This window comes from Cryptomeria japonica, chromosome 11, assembly GCF_030272615.1.
Source record: "Cryptomeria japonica chromosome 11, Sugi_1.0, whole genome shotgun sequence".
Taxonomy (NCBI): Eukaryota; Viridiplantae; Streptophyta; class Pinopsida; order Cupressales; family Cupressaceae; genus Cryptomeria; species Cryptomeria japonica.
The window spans coordinates 196,385,393-196,404,388 of NC_081415.1; the positions used below are offsets into that span (position 1 = coordinate 196,385,393).

An 18,996-nucleotide genomic window follows, 5' to 3' on the forward strand; every position below is an offset into this window, starting at 1 on the left:
ACTTGTACAGGTTGCTGCTGTATTCCGGAAAACTTTGAGATTGACACACGAGGGACGGACAAAATTTGCTTCTGGAAGAATAACTAACATGATGACTCAAGATGCTGAAGCTCTTCAGGTATGCTCATAAATTATTCATATTCAATTTTCTCCTATAAACTATTATTGTATATAGCCATATGTTCAAAATAAAAGCAGGAAAATGAAGATGATTGATTTTGTTTCATAGCAGAGGATGCCAACATATAGTGCAATTTAGAGACCTGAGCATTTTCAGTGTTTTTGAATATAAATCCGAGACCGCAAGGATGGAGTAAAAAACGCTCCACTTGACCTTTTGGTTAATGATACATCTTCACAAGTACAAGTTGGAGGTCCAATTCTTTCTTTTGGTATTTCTGCCTTTCACTTGCACTGACTCGCAAGCCAAAAGATGCATAAAACTTGGGAACATGGATACCTTATATAAACATTGAACAGTGAACATCAATTCTCATGCATGATATGAATCTATCTCTCTCTCTCTCTCTCTCTCTCTCTATATATATATATATATATATATATATCTATATCACAAGGTTCGAATTCGAATTCGAAATCGACAGCCATGAAATTCGGATGAAATTCGACAAGGGAAAAATTCGAAAAAAAAAATCGGATAAAAATCGCCTTATATAATTTTATTTATTTTTTAAACATATGTATACTTCTAATAAATTATCAAAATAGCCTAACATTGCTAAATAGATTTGAAGTCATTATAAAAAGATGGCACATTTATAAAATATAAACCATAAGAAACATGTGAAATCACGATTGCGAAGATGTTTTCTTTTCAAAAAGTTACAATAAAAAGTTAAGACTTTAGAACTTCAAAAAAGCTCTAAGTCATCAAGAGCACTTGGCTCAGATGGTGTAGCATCATCATCTGTATCACTATCCAATTCCTCATCAAGAAAGTCAGGCTCATCTGCAACTGGCACTTCTATGTCTTGTGGAATGCGTTGTTGTGAAGATGTGGAGTTGCTTGCTGATTTGTTCATGAACAATTTCAAATTGCTGCGAACATAGACAAGATCTCCTAACTTTCCAGACAACAATTTGTTCCTCTTCTTGGAATGGATGTGGTCAAAGCAACTCCAATTCCTCTCACAAGCTGATGAAGTTGCTCCCCGACTCAGTATTCTAATGGCAAAGTGCTGAAGTTCAAGAGTTTGTGCTCCATAGCTCATCCACCATCTATAACTAGGTACTGCATCTCGTTTCATATCATATTTGGCTCCTACTACTCCAAACAACCCTTCTGCTCTCTTGTATAGCCAACTTTGGTCTCTGATTAGACATGCGATTGCTAGATCTAGTTCAAATTTGCTAATGGCTTCATGAAACCCTGCCATAATTTCAAAATCAGCTTGTCGATCAATATGAAATAGTTTAGGCTCCAAATAGCAAGCTGCTGCATGTAAAGATGTATGCATCATTTTCCATTTGGAATCAACTGCTGCCCATATCTCCATGTACTCTACATCTACATTATTTAGTGCTCTCTGAATAGCTTCCTTACAACGATCCATGCTTTCATAAAGCATGCCAAGGCAAGGTTTGTCACCATCAACCATACGAAGCACATCAACAATTGGCTCACATATACTCAAAACCTTTGTTCCACTTTCCCAAAAGCTGCTATTTAAAACAATTTTCTCTATGTTCTTGCCCTTGGCACTTTTAGAAAGCGCTGAATTTTCCCACTCATTGGAACAAACAACTGATCTCAAAGCTGCTTTCTCTTCAACAACTCTTTTCAAAGTGATATAAAATGAAGCAAATCTTGTGTCACGAGGCCTCAACAACTCCCTAGATGCATGCTGCCTGTAAAGACTCAATGTGAGACAATGATTTCTTATGAAGTTTGCAATTGCTCTCCCTCTATGAATTGCTTCATATATCCATGGAAACTTAGCCAAATCATGAAGCAACAAATCCAAACAATGTGCTACACATGGACTCCAATATATTTGTGGGTATTTCTCAACAATCAGTTTTCCAGCTCCCACACAATTTGCTACACTGTCAGTTACCACTTGAACCACATTTTCCACCCCTACTTCAAGAATGACTTCCTCTAATATTTGAAATATGTATTCAGAAGTTTTCTTGTGGTTTATGGTGTCAACCACTTTCAAGAATGCAACACCTTCAGGACAAGCCACCAAAACATTGATCAATGGCCTTTGACATATATCTGACCATCCATCACTCAATATGGTGCAACCTGTTGCCTTCCAAGAGGCTTTGACCTCAGCTAGTTTCTCAGTCACTCTTTCCTTTGACCTCTCCAAAGACTTGTCCTGAAAGCCTCAGAAGTGGGAGGTGTGTACCCTTTGCCAAACTCTGCAACTTTTTGAATTGCATTGCGAAAATATGGATTTCTAGCTACATTGAATGGAATAGCACTTGTTTAAAACAAATCTGCTAGTGCATCATCCACTTGTTGTTTCTCTACTGGTTTCCAAAGACTCTTCAAAGTTCCACTCTCTTTGGATGTCCCTGTGGCCTTGGGTAGACTCAGAGAGGAAGACATAATAGATGTGGATCTAGACACATCCTCTTCAATTCTTTGTTTCTTTTGTGCCACCTGCATCTTTCCTGCAATCGAAGAGGCTTGCTCTTTCTCTAAAATATCTCTAATTTCTTTGGACACATTTGGACATGCAGTAACACCTCCACCTTTACCTCCTGAAATACCAAGCAAGTGGTCCTTTATCCTTGTTAAATTTCCGGTATAAACTTTCGAGCACAAGTTACAATGAAGATAAGTACCATTGTGGGTCAAATGTTTCCATCCCTCTGAAGTTGATTTGTTGGGAGGCAGTACAATCTGTACAGAAGAAAAATGATTTTTAATATTTAAAACATGGATTAAATTTTAGCTTAAAATGAAAAAATAAAATAAAATAATATTAAAACTAATTATAATAAATGCTTCATTTTCTAATAACTAAATAAAATAAAAAACTGCATATAATAATTTTATAAACATCTATTTTTAAAATAAAAGTACATCAAATAACAAAAAAAATATTTAAGACTTATCAAATAACAAATATAAAATTATATTTCTAAATTCAAAACACAGTATATGTTGAAAAAAAACTTAATACAGTAAAAACTAAAACTAAAATGTATTCTGGGAAAAAATAAAATTATTACAGTAAAAATGCATTCTGGAAAAAATAAAATTATTACAGTAAAAATAAAACTAAAATGCATTCTGGAAAAATAAAAATTATTACAGTAAAAACAAAACTAAAATGCATTTGGAAAAAAATAAATTAAAATAAAAAATAGAACTATAAATATATGGTAAAAATAAAACTATATAGCTATCAAAGTTTCAAACTATATAACCAAACAACTACACTTGAGAAAAACAAAATGAAATGGCTATGTCGAATGCAAAGAGTGAAAAAAAAAGAACTCGGCACGACGGCACCTACCTGAACAGCAGCAATGGCAATTGGCAACTACGGCGAGGGCAACTGCAACCCGCGACCTCTGTAACCTGCAACCTTTGCAACGGCAACGCAGTCCACCTGCAACGGAAACGGAGTCAACGCGTTTTCAGAAGAAACAAAAAATATAACCAATAAATTTGGAGATGTGTTTTACAGAGGCGGAGAACGGCGCTTTATAGATAAAATCCGCCAAAAAATCTAAAACAAACCCTAAACAAAATCGCTTTTAAAATTTTTAAACAATAAAAAAAACCGACATTGAGGCCGTACGATTTTGAAACCGATTTTAAAAGATTTTAAAATAAAAATTTCAGATTCGATAAGGAGAAGTGCTTCAGAAGTTCACTGCTATAGAAATCTTGTTGGCTGTGCTTGCATTTTGTGATCTCTATATCCATTTAGTATCCAGTAGAAAAGTCTAGATATAAGTTTTCTCATAGATTGTTACATACTTATCACAAGCTTTTAATTGTGTTTGGCAAAAGCCATTGCTTGTATTTTTGCAGTAAATTGCATTATAGTTTTCTGCAGAACATAGTGCCTCACAATTTCTAATGTGCGAACTGCATATAGTTTTGATACTAACTGCATAGGGTTGGAATATCTAACCATATTTTTTTATTCACAGCAAATTTGCCAACAGCTACACAGTCTTTGGTCAGCTCCTCTCCGGATTGTTGTTTCAATTACCCTCCTGTACAGACAACTTGGGGCAGCATCTTTGATTGGTGCAGCAATACTAGTGCTTCTGTTCCCAATACAGGTAAATTTATATGTTATTTTTTAAATAAACATAACTAGCATAGAAGCTAAATAGAATATTTTGTATGAGACTTTAGGTTTTTTATGGGAATGATTCTCAATTATTGCTTATCATATCTCAAAGATGGAATTATTTGCTGCTCAATTTGGAATTATGAATTCTGATCGATCTTACAGTCTTGTTTATGTACAGCATATGTAGGCATATCACATTATCAATATTTCTAGAATCACAAGTTTTAATTCATTGTAAGGTGTCTTCTAAAGATATTGGGATTTAATTAATGCTGTGACTAATTGTCATGTACATGAGTGAAGTGATTAAGACTAGAAACTGATTTCTGAAGTTCATTTTTTCTCAGTTGATTATTGAACATGGAAACTATATTGTATTTACTCTTCTTGTGGTTGGCCAGACTTTTGTGATAAGTAGGATGCAGAAACTATCTAAGGAAGGGTTACAGCGCACGGATAAGAGGATTGGTCTAATGAATGAAGTATTAGCTGCAATGGACACGGTTAAGTAAGTTAAAGTAATTTAAGGCAAACCTACGTGAGCTACATATTTTGGGTTCCAATGAATTTTTCTGACTCTACTATGATACCTGCAGATGCTATGCATGGGAAAATAGTTTTCAGGAAAAAGTCCAGCATATTAGGAATGATGAGCTCAGCTGGTTTCGAAAGGCACAATTACTGGGATCGGTATAGCCTCACATTAACAGCTAAATTATCCTTATCATGAAAGATAACCTGGGATATTTCACTTACGCTGAATTGGTTGCATTATCTATTGTTAACTGTATTCTTTCTCCCTCAATTGATTCATTTATGCTTCTATACATGAGTTCTAACCTGTGAATTAACCTGTTATTGTTTTTACAGTTCAACAGTTTCATTCTGAATAGTATTCCAGTACTTGTTACGGTTGTTGCTTTTGGAGTATATACTTTACTTGGTGGTGAATTAACACCTGCAAAAGCCTTTTCCTCTCTTTCCTTGTTTGCAGTGTTGAGATTTCCACTGTTCATGTTTCCGAACTTGATAACCCAGGTACTTTGATCTATTCTACATTGAGTTTGTCATAGTTTTTAAGCCATTTATTGGTGTAAATATACCGAATACATCAAATAAAGGGTTAAAACTTGTGCATAATCTAATCGAAAGCCATATAATTTTATTGCTGAGTTATGTTTGGGTTCTCCTTAATGCTGTTTGGGGTCATTCAACCTGTGTAATCCAGTCAATCTGTTGCATTATTTGTTTGAGCACTTAGGCATTGTTATAATTCTTATATTTCCACCAAATCATTATGCCACATGCATGTTTAGAAAAGCAACATGGTGCCTTACCAAACTTATGCAGATATATTATAGATGCTTTCTTGTAAATATGTTTGCTGGCAATTTGAGTCTTAAAACAAGGGAGTTTATTGTTTTTCCTTTGGTGCAATACAACATCATATTTGCGTAACCTAAGATATCTCCTGCACTAGAATTTTTTAGAACAGGATCAACATTTATTCCTGTGTAAGATGTTTCCTTATGCATTTGTATATCAGATCATTTACTGAACTTGGTTTCTGTATGCAGGTTGTTAATGCTAATGTGTCTCTAAAAAGACTAGAGGATCTCTTCCTAGCAGAAGAGAGAAAGCTACAACTAAATCCACCCCTGCAATCTGGTCTTCCTGCTATATCAATTAAGAATGGAACTTTTTCTTGGGACAGGAAGGTTTGTCCAAATTTTAGTCCCAATTTTTTATTATCTGCAAACATAAATCAGTGCCTTGTATTTTTCTTTCACACTAATGTATTTCACTGCCGATGCTGAAGAGTACATGCATATGCTTTTGGTGCACTAGCAAATTGGGGATGTTGTGGTGGGATAATGGAAACCATCAACTTCAAATTAGTTACATTCAAAGAATATCCTCAAGGGTTTATCATAGCATATGTCCAGAGAATGTCCTTAAGGGTTCATCACAACATTATGCATGGTATATAGAGTTACTTAGCCTTGTGAAATGTTTGTGTACCTCACATTGGGGATGATTTTTTTTCTCGAAATATTTCATGGTTGGAAAATTAATTGGTCATTAAATGGGCACAATAAATTTCCATGGGTTGCAAAAAATGTAACAAATCAAGATTAGTTGTTGGTCATGATGATCTTGCTAGGTTTGCATGAGTGGAAAAGTTCTCTGTGTGCTATAACATGGGATCAGCACAATAAAGTCTTAGAAAAGATACTTGGAAGATAATTGTGATCCTTACAAGTACTTCTGGGATGAATGGACCTTTTATCACCTATTCACAGTGCTAGCATTTTAATTTGTCTTTTTCAAGACAACTCAAACTGGAGTTGGATGTGAAGTAAATCGTATCTTCAAATTATAGAAGTTAAGTTCCTTGAGATCGAAACCCTGGAAACTAACTATAGACAAAGTATACTATTATTTACACTTAAACAATATTTTTTTGGGAAATTTTTATAAGAATCAAATAATTTCTTACCTATCTTTTTCCTTTGGTTATGAGGACAAAAACGGTAACAACTCATCTCACTAGTGAGATTTTATAAATTTTAAAAATGAAATCAACTAACTATAAACATGACAACACCCCCTTCGTACTGGCCAAAGTAGAGATCAGCAAGCGGAAGGACACAAGATTCAAAACGAATTACAATTTTTTCAACACAAAATAACATGTTATTTCAAACACTATTTTGCTAAGATGTTTAGAAGGCTACAAGCTAGATGAAAAAAAAACTTCAATACAAACTTGGATGCTATTATCCACTTCCAACTTAATTAATGAAATTGAAAGGAAAATAAAAGCAAAAAATGAAAAATAATCCAACAAGTTTGTTGATTGAAGTAATGTTATAAATGATGAGAGCAACTTTAGTTAAACAATCACCAAATAGGAGAGGAGACATGTTGTGACCTTTTTCACACATCGCCCAATTGCAAATGGGGACCCTCCTTGCTTTTGCTTTTTAGGGTTTTGTTAGAGCCTCACAACCCTTCTCGGCACCATTTTGTCAGTTTTGAAAGGTCTGAGTTTTGGAAGTCATAAGTTAGTTTGTGCAAACCAGGGTCAAAACAGAGTCTAGGCATCGTCAATGTGCCTAAAAAGCCCAAAGGATGAAGATTGCAATTGATTTGGGTCAATTTGGACAGCTTTCTATTTTTGGAAAGTTTTATTTTTTTGCTTTATCCTATTTTTAGGGAGTTTCGTTTTTGGCACTCTTTCTGACCAAGTCCACCATCCTACAAAGACCAAGTGCATAAGGCAAGGAAAGTCTGCCTAGGATTGGTTTGCATTGGGGAATGAAAGGCATGAATTCCGCCTTCCTACTTGGGAAGAGAACAAGTAAAGTCCACCCTACAACTTATGGAAGTAACACTCAAGGAAAGTCTGCCTAGAGGTGTGTGAGCATGGTCAAGGTAACAAGCAAGTCCGCCCTCATGGTGTGTGCTAGGGGTATCAAGTATTTCCAAGTCCGCCCTCACCTTGGTGCACAAGATTAGTAAAGTCCGCTTGGTCATAGAATGAATGAAGTCCGCCATGTAAGAGATGCAAAGAAGGTGAACAGCTTATATGAAGTCCACTTGGTAGGTGGAGAAGGAAAGAAGTTCTTCAAGTCTGCCCAAGCTCAGAAATAAGGAGGAAATGTTTTGGTGAAGTCCGCTGGCCATGAAGAAAGAATCTCCTAAAATCCGCCTTGCTTCAAGAAAATCTGCCTAAGTTCGAACTAAAGGAAAGAAGAAAGTTTTTAGAAAGTTTCGAATTTTGAAGGAGAAATAAGCATAGAGTTCGATTCATGAACTCAATCTCAAAATAGAAACTTTCTTGTTGAACTAAACTCAGACTGGATTTGAAATCAGAACTTTCCCAAGAAGATTAAACTCAACAGAAATAAAAAATAGCAACTTTCTCATTGTGTTCGCTGAGTGGAATGAATTTAGAAACAAGACTGGTTCGAATTTGGAAAGACCAGCTATGTTGCCAAATGCAAAATTTGATTTACTTTGGAGTTTATACTTATAGCAAATCATTCATTCATTGTGAAAGTTTGGACTTGGAAGAGCAAGACACAAGAAGAGGAGAAGATTTTAAGAGTTTTTGTACAGATTTCAAGAGCATTTCAAAGACATTTCAAGTGCAGATTCAAAATTTTCTGAGACAAGCAGCACTTTCTTACTTCTCTCTTGTTTAGATTCTGAAGGTGACAGGGTTTTTCAAGACAAACTCTCATGGTTTTCAACTTGGTTTTTCAAGTTTTGAAGAAGTTTTTATGGAAAATGGATTTGGTTTAAACAACTTAGTCATCCAAATCTGATTTTAACATTCATTTCACAAATTTTGGGACTAAGTTATTCATTCTCTGACCAAATTCAGTCCTAAAACTTATTAAAATCAGATTCAGCTCCTCGTAGTTTTCTTATTTTTCAGATTTCTAAGTGATTACAGCTTGTTGAAAGCTTAAGTGTTGAGAAAGTGGAAAATCAGACCACACTCTGGCATCAAACCTTCAAAATTCACGTTCAAAATGAAGATTCTAACTTATTTTCTTTAATTTTGGCAGGTTTTGGATGACAACGGAGGCAAGATCATCGCAGAAAATGCAAATGGAGTTACAAGCCAAATTCAAAATTGAAGAGAAGTCCACAAGCAAGGTTCGTCCGAGCATAGAGATTGCCGAAATTTGGCTAAATATGAGAAATACTTCACAGGGGAATTCTTCTCCAAATTCAAGGCACTTGAAAGAATCTCGAGATATCAAGAAAGAAAGGTGCTTGGACTTGATGAAAAGAATTTCAGACTTCTTGAGGAATTTCATCCATAATACTCGACCTATGGAAGCAATCAGGACAACTTCTTGACGGATTTCATCTCCTGAAGAATTAAAGACAAGCTCCCAATCAGAATCAGACGGTGACAAGAAGAAACAAATATACATACTTAGGCAATTTCTTCACACAAATTGGAGAATTTAGGGAAGACATCCAACACGCTGAAGTGGTGCTTCGTCATCTTCCAACCAATTAGATTGTTCCAAGTCAACATGTCCAGGTTCAGTGAACCTGACTTATCCACAGAAGCTCCTAGAGGGCACACTTCACAATGCAACAACCTTCTATTTTTATTGTTGGTTCATATTTAGCAAGAAGGACAAGTGTCTCCAAATGTAATTTTCTCGTTGGTTGAGGGGTAGTTAGTTTTAACAAACCCTAATTAGGGTTTTGATCTTTCAATCTGGGCTCTTGATCACTGTTCGATCTCGGCCATTCAAAAATTTTGTGTGCCTATATAAGGTTGCCTCCTCTCATTTGGAGAGTGTGAAATTTTTGAAACATTGTTGCGAGAAAGTCATTTTGGATAATATATTGCTTGTGTGCTTTTTAGGCCTTGTAATCTCTATTATCTGAATGATTGGCAAGGTTTTCAATTTCTTCAACACAATAGATTAGAATTTATTTCATGTATGTTAGATGAATGCAAGATCTGATAAGTATTGATTTATGGTGCATCTCCGCTCATACTTTTGATGGACAGGTGATTTTTGTTCATTGTGTAAAGTTAGTCCGATCTTTCCTTTGTGTATGCTTAACTTACGATCATAAGCACATCCCTAGAAGATTGCATCCGCTTTATGTAGTTGTCCTAAGCGAGGCGAAGCAAAGTGTGGTTATTGAGATCACCTAGTCAATACTGTCTCTTGAACTCTTAGGAATAGATTAGAATTTCTAAACCCTTGTCTTCTTTTCAGTTTTTCCATTATCCAAGTCCCAAATGATAGAGCTTCATTGTGAATTGAACGATCCAAGCCTAAGTCCCTTTGTGTATTACCAGCATATCACAACGCCCATTGAGCTTATCCACATGTCAAGACCTGACAAAAGAAACCTTGAAATCGTCATATGATCTTCTCCCAATCTTAGCATAGGTGGTGGTTTTTCAAGAGAGGATAGGGTGTCATTGGACATTTTATTCTGACATTTGGTATATGATAAAACGTACACAAACAAGACATGAGCTTTTGAAAGGGGAAAAAACAAAGAAAAAACCCTGAAATAATTATGAATGGGAGGCAATAGCCTAAGAATGCAAGAGAGAGAGAGCTAAAGCAAGAAGCTTATTACAATGACCTGTGAAGAATGAGAGGAGAAGCATCTCTTAAATAGAGATGAGGAGGGGAGTTACAAAGTAACTCCCAAATCTATTAATGCCACCATTCATGATATGTGTGTGCACTGTGTCAAGATCCTCTTAAGGAGGAGACGACTAATATTCCTTAATAAAGGTATTAAAAGAAAATGAGTCATCCACACACGTGTGAGATGACACAAAATGATAAAGGACATGTAGGAATTCCAAAGGAATGTCCTAACATAACAAATAATACAAAGAAATAATTAACCTTTATCAAGTAAATATTAATATTTTAACACCCCCACTTAAGCTTTACTTGGGGAGTTTACATCATGATCAAACCCTTCAATGGATTGTAAACCAAGATTTTTACAATGAATTTGGAATTTTTCTTTACAAAGAGGCTTGGTGAGAATATCAATAGTTTGATCTTCTCCTTTGCAATATAGAAGAGAAACTTGCTTGTCTTCAATTTGCTCTCTAATGAAGTGATGTTGAAGAGCAATATGCTTGGTCCTTGCATGGAATATAGGATTATTTGCCAAGGCAATGACACTTTGATTGTCACAATACAAGGCGTTGGATCTTGTTGAGGTAGCCCCAAGTCTTCAAGCAATCTTCATAACCATGAAACTTCTTTAGAGGCATTAGTACAACCTTTATTTTCAGCTTTTGTGGAACCAAGAGAAGTAGAGTGTCATTTCTTACTATTCGAAGAAATGGCACCTGATCCAACAATGAAACAAATATCCACAAGCAGATTTCTCATCATTAAGATCTCCTTGTAGATATGGGATCTCCCTTTAGATATGAATCAATATATCCTTTTAAAATAAAATCACAATTTGCATCATAAAATAAACCAGCATTAATAGTACCTTTAACATATCTCAAAATTCTTTTTGCAACTTTGAAATGAGTTTGTTGAGGTTTAGACATAAATCTAGAAACTAAACCAACATTATAAGAAATATCAGACCTAGTAAGAGTTAAATAATTTAAACTTCCAACTAGTTGCCTATGTAAAGTAGCATCAACAAAAGAAGTTTGCATATCAATCATTAGTTTAGTGCCTAATTCACAAGGAGTAGACATATGGTTAACATCATTCATTTTGAACTTATCTAAAATACCTTGAGCATATTTGCTTTGAGATAGAAATATACCATTAGGTGCTTGCTAAATTTGCATACCCAAAAAATAATGTAATAGTCCCAAATCAGTCATTTGAATTTCTTGATTGAGTTGAAACTTAACTTCAAAAATCAAATTATTAGTTAGAATTAAATTGTCTACATATAAAATAACGATCACAATATCATCTTCACTACGCTTGATATATAAATTAGGACCATTTTTGCTTCTTTTAAAACCTTGAGAAAGAAAGAAAACATTGATTTTAGAATCCATTCTCTAGGAGATTGTTTCAATCCATAGGTAGATTTCTCTAACTTACAAACTAAATGTTCATTACCTTAACAAAACCAGGAGGTTGAAACATATAAATTTCTTCATGCAAATCGCCATTTAGATAAGAACTTTTAACATCCATTTGATGAATAGGCCAATGCATTTGAGAAGCTAAAGAAAAAACTAGTTTAATAGTTGACATTTTAGCTACAAGAGCAAATGTTTCATTATAATCAAGGCCTTTTACTTGAGGAAAGCCTCTAGCCACTACTCTAGCTTTAAATTTGATAACTTCATTATTTGCATTGAGCTTAGTTTTATATAACCATTTACAAGAAACAAGATTCTTACCTTGAGGTAAAGGAACAAAATCCCAAGTTTTATTGGCAACCAAAGTATCATATTCCTCTTGCATAGCCTTTTGCAAATGAGGTTGTTTTAGCTTTCTTAAAGGATTTAGGATCATTTGTATTCATAATAGTAGACATCAAAGCATAATTGCAATAATTGGCTTTTCTAGTCTTAAATCTATTCATTCTAGCTAAATAATCATCACTTTCTTGAATCAAAGTTTTAAACCACTTAGACTTCCTTTTAGATGTAATAGAATCTTCATTTGAAGAATCATGAAGGGTAGAATTATCATTATCATCATCACTATCACTATAAGTAAGAGATGCATTAGGAGGGTTTAGAGGAGGATTGTCCTCCACAACCACAACTTTACTTTAAGAAAATTCACTATCATGCACTTTAGAACAATCATGAACACCATTTTCAGCAATGCAAACACTTCTAGCAACTTTTAACTTTGTTATTGATAGGATTATAAACTCTATAAGTTTTAGAATTTCATCATACCCAACAAATATATAAGGAGAAGATTTAAAATCTGATTTTTGCCTTTTTTTTTAAGTTTATGAACACAAACAATTGAACCAAAAATCTTTAAATGCTTTAGACTGGGCTTTCTATCGAACCAAGCCTCTTTAGGAGTTATATCTTTTAAATCTTTGCTAGGAGTCCTATTAATGAGATAAGTAGCACAATCCATAGCTTCGGACGAAAATTTACAATGCATATTTTTAGCATGCATCAAACATCTAGCCATTTCAGAAATGATTCTATGCTTCCTTTTCATTACACCATTTTGTTGAGGTGTACAAGAAATAGTAAGCTCATGTTTAAGACCAAAAGATTTTAAATAACCATTGAAAAAATTATTCACATATTCCTTATTATTATCAATTCTAAGAATTTTAATTTTAAATCCAGATTGCCTTTCAACAAACTTATGAATTCAACAAAAACATCAAGAACTTGATCCTTACTATGAGGAAAATAGATCCGCATTATTGAATAGTCATCAACAAAAGCAAGTGCATACCTTGATCCTTGGATGGAGGCATTTTCCATGGGTCCCAAAAGGTCACTATGAACGAGGTGCAACTTATGATTTTCCTTCCATGCTTGACCTTGTGGAAAGGGCTCTCTATGCATCTTACCACTCATGCATCTTGTGCATAGAATTTTAAAAGGAACAACACTAGGGAATCTTTCTACCATATTAGCTTTTTGCATCAAGACAATATAGTTAGCATTGATATGGCCAAGTCTTTCATGTCAACATTGAAATCAATGGTAGCAAGGAATATGTTGACTGAGAAAACTCATGAAACTTGAACAAGTTATCATTGTCCAACTTATCATTAGCAATAACTTTGTTATGCTTTGGATCAATAACATAACACATATCCTTATAGAATTCAATCTTGTATTCTTGACAAAGCTTAGCAATTAAAAGCAAACTAGTTTCCAATTCAAGAACATGGTGAACATTATGCAATTTACCATTAGGTACGTTCACATCTTCAATTGCTTCTACTTTACAACTATAACTATTAGCAAGTTGAAGAAGAACATTAGAAGTATCAGGTCGTATAGAATCAAGAACTTTTTATGCGAAGTAACATGTTGAGAAGCACCTGAACCAATGACCCATTCAAAAGGTTGAGAAACATTATAACTGCAAGTAAAAGCATGACAAGATTGATTCCCATTATTATAACTTTTTAGGATTAGGTTTATTTTGTGTCATTAGCTTTTTTACCATTTTGCTTCTTGAAACAATTATTATACCAATGACCATCTTCACCACGATAAGTACAATGAGGCCGCTTAGAAGAAGTATTTTTTTGATTGTCATTAGTATTATTGTGAGAAGATTTAGAATGAGAATAATGATTATTATTATTATGAGACTTGAAATGATGATTATTCTTAGACATAAAAGCATGCTCACTACTTTTAAGAGTACCAAACTAAATCAATATCCTCCTCAACGTAACAAATTACGAAAAATATCATAAGCAAGTTGACTAGCTAAAGAAGGAATAGCTAACTGATCATGAATATTAGTAATAAACTATTGAAATTTTCTAGGAAAACACTTTTTAAGAATAATATGTATTTAATGTATATTGTCAAGTTTAATTCCTAAATGATGTAATTGACTATTAATAGAATCAAACTTAAATAAAAAACCATCCGTAGTCTTGAAATCTGTATATCTGAGGTCTTTAAGTTGATCTTGAAGTTGAATCTTTCTTGATTCATTGGAACTATCATCAGTTGATTTTAGAATTGCTCACTTTTCATAAGCTCTCATACAATTCCCAATGAGAACATAAAGTTCGGGAACTATTGAAATGCCAATGAGCCCAAGGGCTTCCTCATTTTGAGCCTTCCATTTTTCGTAGTCAGCAAGAGGTGTGGTCGAAGCCGGCTTTGACTTTGAATCAGTCACAACATCCAAGAGGTGTTTAAAGCAGAAAATAAATGAAACATGTGTTTTCCATGAATGATAATTGGAACTATTTAATTTAATTGCAGGAAATAAAGTAGACATGCTTTTAAAACAAACTTGAACAAATAAAGGTTAGTTGAAAAAAATAAAAACAAAAATCTCCTCTACTTAACAAATGAAAATAACCTCTTTTGCTTAAATAAGTTTGAAATTTTTTATAAAAAAATACATCTTTGTCTAAAAACTTTAATAAAAAGAGCAATATTGATTTAAAATATTTATTTAAATAACAAATATTTAATTTAAAGGCTTTTAATTCAAAGGCATGAATTTTTTTTTATTTAAATAAAATTTAATAAAAAGTGTGATTGAAAAAAACTTACTATTTTAAAAGTCTTAGGAAAACTTTTATTAAAACTTTCATTTAAAGAAAACAAAATTAAAAGCTCTATATTAACAAAAGCCTTTACTAAAATTAAAATTTAATGAAATTTTATTTAAAACAAACTTAGAAAAATGAAATAATTGAAACATGCAGCACGAAAGAAACAATATTAAAAGTAAACTTAATAGTCTGAATTTTAAAACTATTTTTGATTTAATGAGTACCTTTTGAGTAGCGGCAGATGCAGGAAATATTGAAGGCAAGTAAAGAAGAGTACCTTACAAGAACTACCGCAGGAATCAGGCAATTGAAAGGCGCAACATGTATGACAGAGGAAACAATAATAAGAGGCAATAAATTTGCACAGGTAGAAAAAAACGATTGCAGCCAGAATTAAAAATGGTTAAGGCGTTACAAAACTGCAATGAACAGAAAAAAAATATTGGAGTGTAGCTGCAATACCTGAGTTTTGTGGCAGGTAACAAAACTGAAGTAAAAGGAGGTGAAGAGAGAATAAACAAAGATGGGCAGAAATGCAATTTGGAATAAACTTTGTAGAAGGCTGGAGATGCTAAAACAAAGGCAAATAGAGTTTTGCCAAGCAAGAACTAAAATCAGATTTGCAAGTCTGGGAAAAAAAAATGCAGCAAAGAATAATTAGCTGGTGTGCAATAACTATCTCACCAAAACTTACAGATTTTAAGGTTCTATTACGCTTGAATTGTTGACAAAGAACACACAGTTACAAAATATTACATAATGATTTGGAAAACAAAATTTATGAGCAAAATAATTTATTCACAGCTTAATGATTTTTTATTCAGTTTATTCTCTATATTAAAGTTTTATTGCTCCAAAAAACTTAAATACAAGTTAGAGACTAATAATCTAGAATATATTAGAACAAAAGGAGAATAATAAACCAATAGCAAAGAACAATTAACAGTACAATGATAAATTGTTAGCTTTGCTTTAGAGAATATTAAACAGAAATATTAGAAGACCAGATTGTTAGCTTTGATTTAGAGTTGCATGCAAAAGCAGACAACTGATTATAACTTGTTAGATTGAAACCAAAATAAACTTGTTAAAACTAGTTTGAGTTTGATAATAAACTGTAGAAAGAAATATTAATAAAAAAAATATTTAAAAGTTTTTTTTTTTTAAATTAGAATTTAATGCATGCAAATTTAATTGATTCTAGATCTAAAAACTAAAAATTGAATTAGAGATACCTACACAATAATAATAATAATAAATATTCAATGAAAATCTCTCTTCTCTCAAGAGAGTGCCTCCAAAGAAGGTTTGCTCACAAGACAAGGCAACCTTCATCAACTTAAACAAGGATTAGTAACTTACTTTGATACCATGAAAATAAAATAAGAGCAAAAAATGAAAAATAATCCAAGAAGCTTGTTGATTGAAGTAATGTTACCAAGAACGAAGGGCAACTTGAGTTGAGCAATCACCAAATAGGAGAGGAGACACAAGAGTTTTTAAAAGGGGAAAAAGCAAAGAAAAAAACCCTTATGAATAGGAATGGAAGGCAATAGCCTAACAATGCAAGAGAGAGAAGCTTAAGCAATAAGCTTATTACAATAACTTGTGAAGACTAAGAGGAGAAGCATCTCTTAAATAGAGATGAGGAGAGGAGTTACTTTGTAACTCCCAACTCTATGAATCCCACCATTCATAATGTGTGTGCAATGTGTCAAGATCCTCTTAAGGAGGAGACAACTAATATTCCTTAATAAAGAAATTAAAAGAAAATGAGTCATCCACACACGTGTGAGATGACACAAAATGACAAAGGACATGTAGGAATTCCAAAGTAATCTCTTAACATAACAAATGATACAAATAAATAATTAACCTTTACCAAGTAAAGATTAATATTCTAATAGAAACCATAAATACGGTAAGTGTAGACACAGGATTAATAGATGGAACAATAATTTCAGCAGCATCAGCTAAGGATCTACTATCATTAAAAAATTCTTTTTCCCCAATAACTTTTTTATAATGTTACAAAATACCAAAATTTTGGAATTTAAGATAATAATTAATTTATCCCAAAAAATTATTGTTTTAAAACACAACGCTTAAATCTTCTGAAAAGCAGGGGGAAAAAACACTTTAAATCATAAAACTATCACAAAAAAGAATAAATTAAAGTTAACTAAAACAATCTATAATAGGCCCTCAACCATCTATCCAAGAATAAAACCTTTGAAAAAGTAATTTTGTTTGATAAAACAACTTTTCAAAAAAGTAGCAATTTCAGAGATGGATCTTTCGCTTTGAAACATGGTGAATCTCTTGAAGAATCTTGAAGCCCTAATCACCAAATGCAGAAACCCTATTTTAGCTAGTTGGAAACCTAAAAATCTGCAAGAAATGGGTAAAAATGAAATCTCAAACCTTGGAAAAAGCAAATGGATGATGATCAATCATGCTGGGCTCAATTTTTAGCAATGCGTAACATTGAAACTGATAGAAATCACCTAGGAGTTATTCTGGGGGTCTCCTGGCACTGAAAAATTGGTAGACAATAGCTTGGAGTCCTCTGCTACTTATGCCACTCCAAATATTGGCACATAACCTCTAGGAGCACTTCCGAGTTTTGGGTCCTCTCAGCCACTTTACTTGCAATAACCATTCAAAAGCACTTAAAGGGTGCCACTACCACTTTAACTTGCTGTAATTGATGAGGTGTGCACCAGGACATTCTTTGCCACTTAAAATCTGGTTATAACTGCTGAGGGGCTCAACTGAACACTCTTTGCTACTTAAAAATGGGTTGTAGCTGCTAAGGGGTGTTCCAAGTCTCATTCTACTAGTAGAAAACTCATCCCAAGTGCCCTTTGAGAGCCTCTCAGCCACTTTTCCATGCCTTAGACAGATTTTGAATATCTTTTGTGTTTGAGCTCTTTTTATGTTCATCTGATGCATTGAAATGCTCTTTTGTTAGCTAGCAATTTAACTGATAAAAAATTGCAAACATAAAATACAAGAAAATGGGTAACAAGGCTTCTATAATAACTCTTTAGAGGATGAAAAGCCTACAACAAGATAGAAATCAAGACTTACAAAAAGTTTCATATGTATACAACACGCCTATATAGTGGTAGACAGAATTATGCAAGTCTCATTGAATGAGAAACTAAATGACAAAATAATCAAATAATTAAAGTTGATTGCAACTTCATAGAATGGGGATTGCTTCTCTACTTTCCTTTTTGAGGATTTTGTTACTTTGTTGAAATGTCAGCTGATGGAAATTGAATTGTAAGAAAAAATTCAATTTGTCTTCCTGGCAATATTATTTCTTTCTATAACACTGTTCTATTCTGGCAGAATATAAAAATTCTTGAAGAAGACTGTTGAATACAAACATTCCCGAACTTAACCTTAAGTTATGGCATATGTAACGTGGTTAACATCAAATAAGAACCTACAAAGATTATGAAGTGTATTATCACACCCACAGATATAGATCACCTCATAAGCTCAAATATCTACAACATGAGCAACATGGAACTTGACATACAGATAATTAAGGGTCTTTTTCAGTGAACTTAAATTTGACCAACCACAGACCTTATCCTTTTAAAAGCTCCATTGCATTATATGGTTTCACACAATAGCACAAAACGTCATAGTTAATTTGTATTACAAATTGATTTGATTGAACTTTAGAATTTAGATAAAAATTGTTTATCTCAATGCCTGAATTGTGGATGTATCAATTCTGTGAACTGCAAATAAACTTGTTATTAATTGGCCTCTATTCTTCATGGCTGGTTTTTAAAATTCATGCTGGCATCTGAGACTATGAGCAAAAGCCCGCATAGGAAAATGCTGCCAGTATAGCTATTTATGCAAGTTCCCAGAATGAGACGGATATGCCACTTTCAACAGCTATAGTAAAACAAGCTATCTCACTAAATAG

At 33.4% G+C, this 18,996-nt stretch overlaps 1 protein-coding gene across 1 annotated transcript in view; it reads left to right on the forward strand.

Annotated features, from left to right (window-relative positions):
- The window catches only part of LOC131044010 (ABC transporter C family member 2), a 189,717-nt gene that overhangs the window by 159,372 nt on the left and 11,349 nt on the right, over positions 1-18,996 (forward strand). The window contains exons 11-16 of the mRNA XM_057977274.2: positions 11-118; positions 4,144-4,278; positions 4,694-4,800; positions 4,889-4,982; positions 5,163-5,330; positions 5,870-6,010. Coding sequence (XP_057833257.2) covers positions 11-118; positions 4,144-4,278; positions 4,694-4,800; positions 4,889-4,982; positions 5,163-5,330; positions 5,870-6,010 — 753 coding nt within the window. The remainder of the gene's footprint in view (positions 1-10; positions 119-4,143; positions 4,279-4,693; positions 4,801-4,888; positions 4,983-5,162; positions 5,331-5,869; positions 6,011-18,996) is intronic.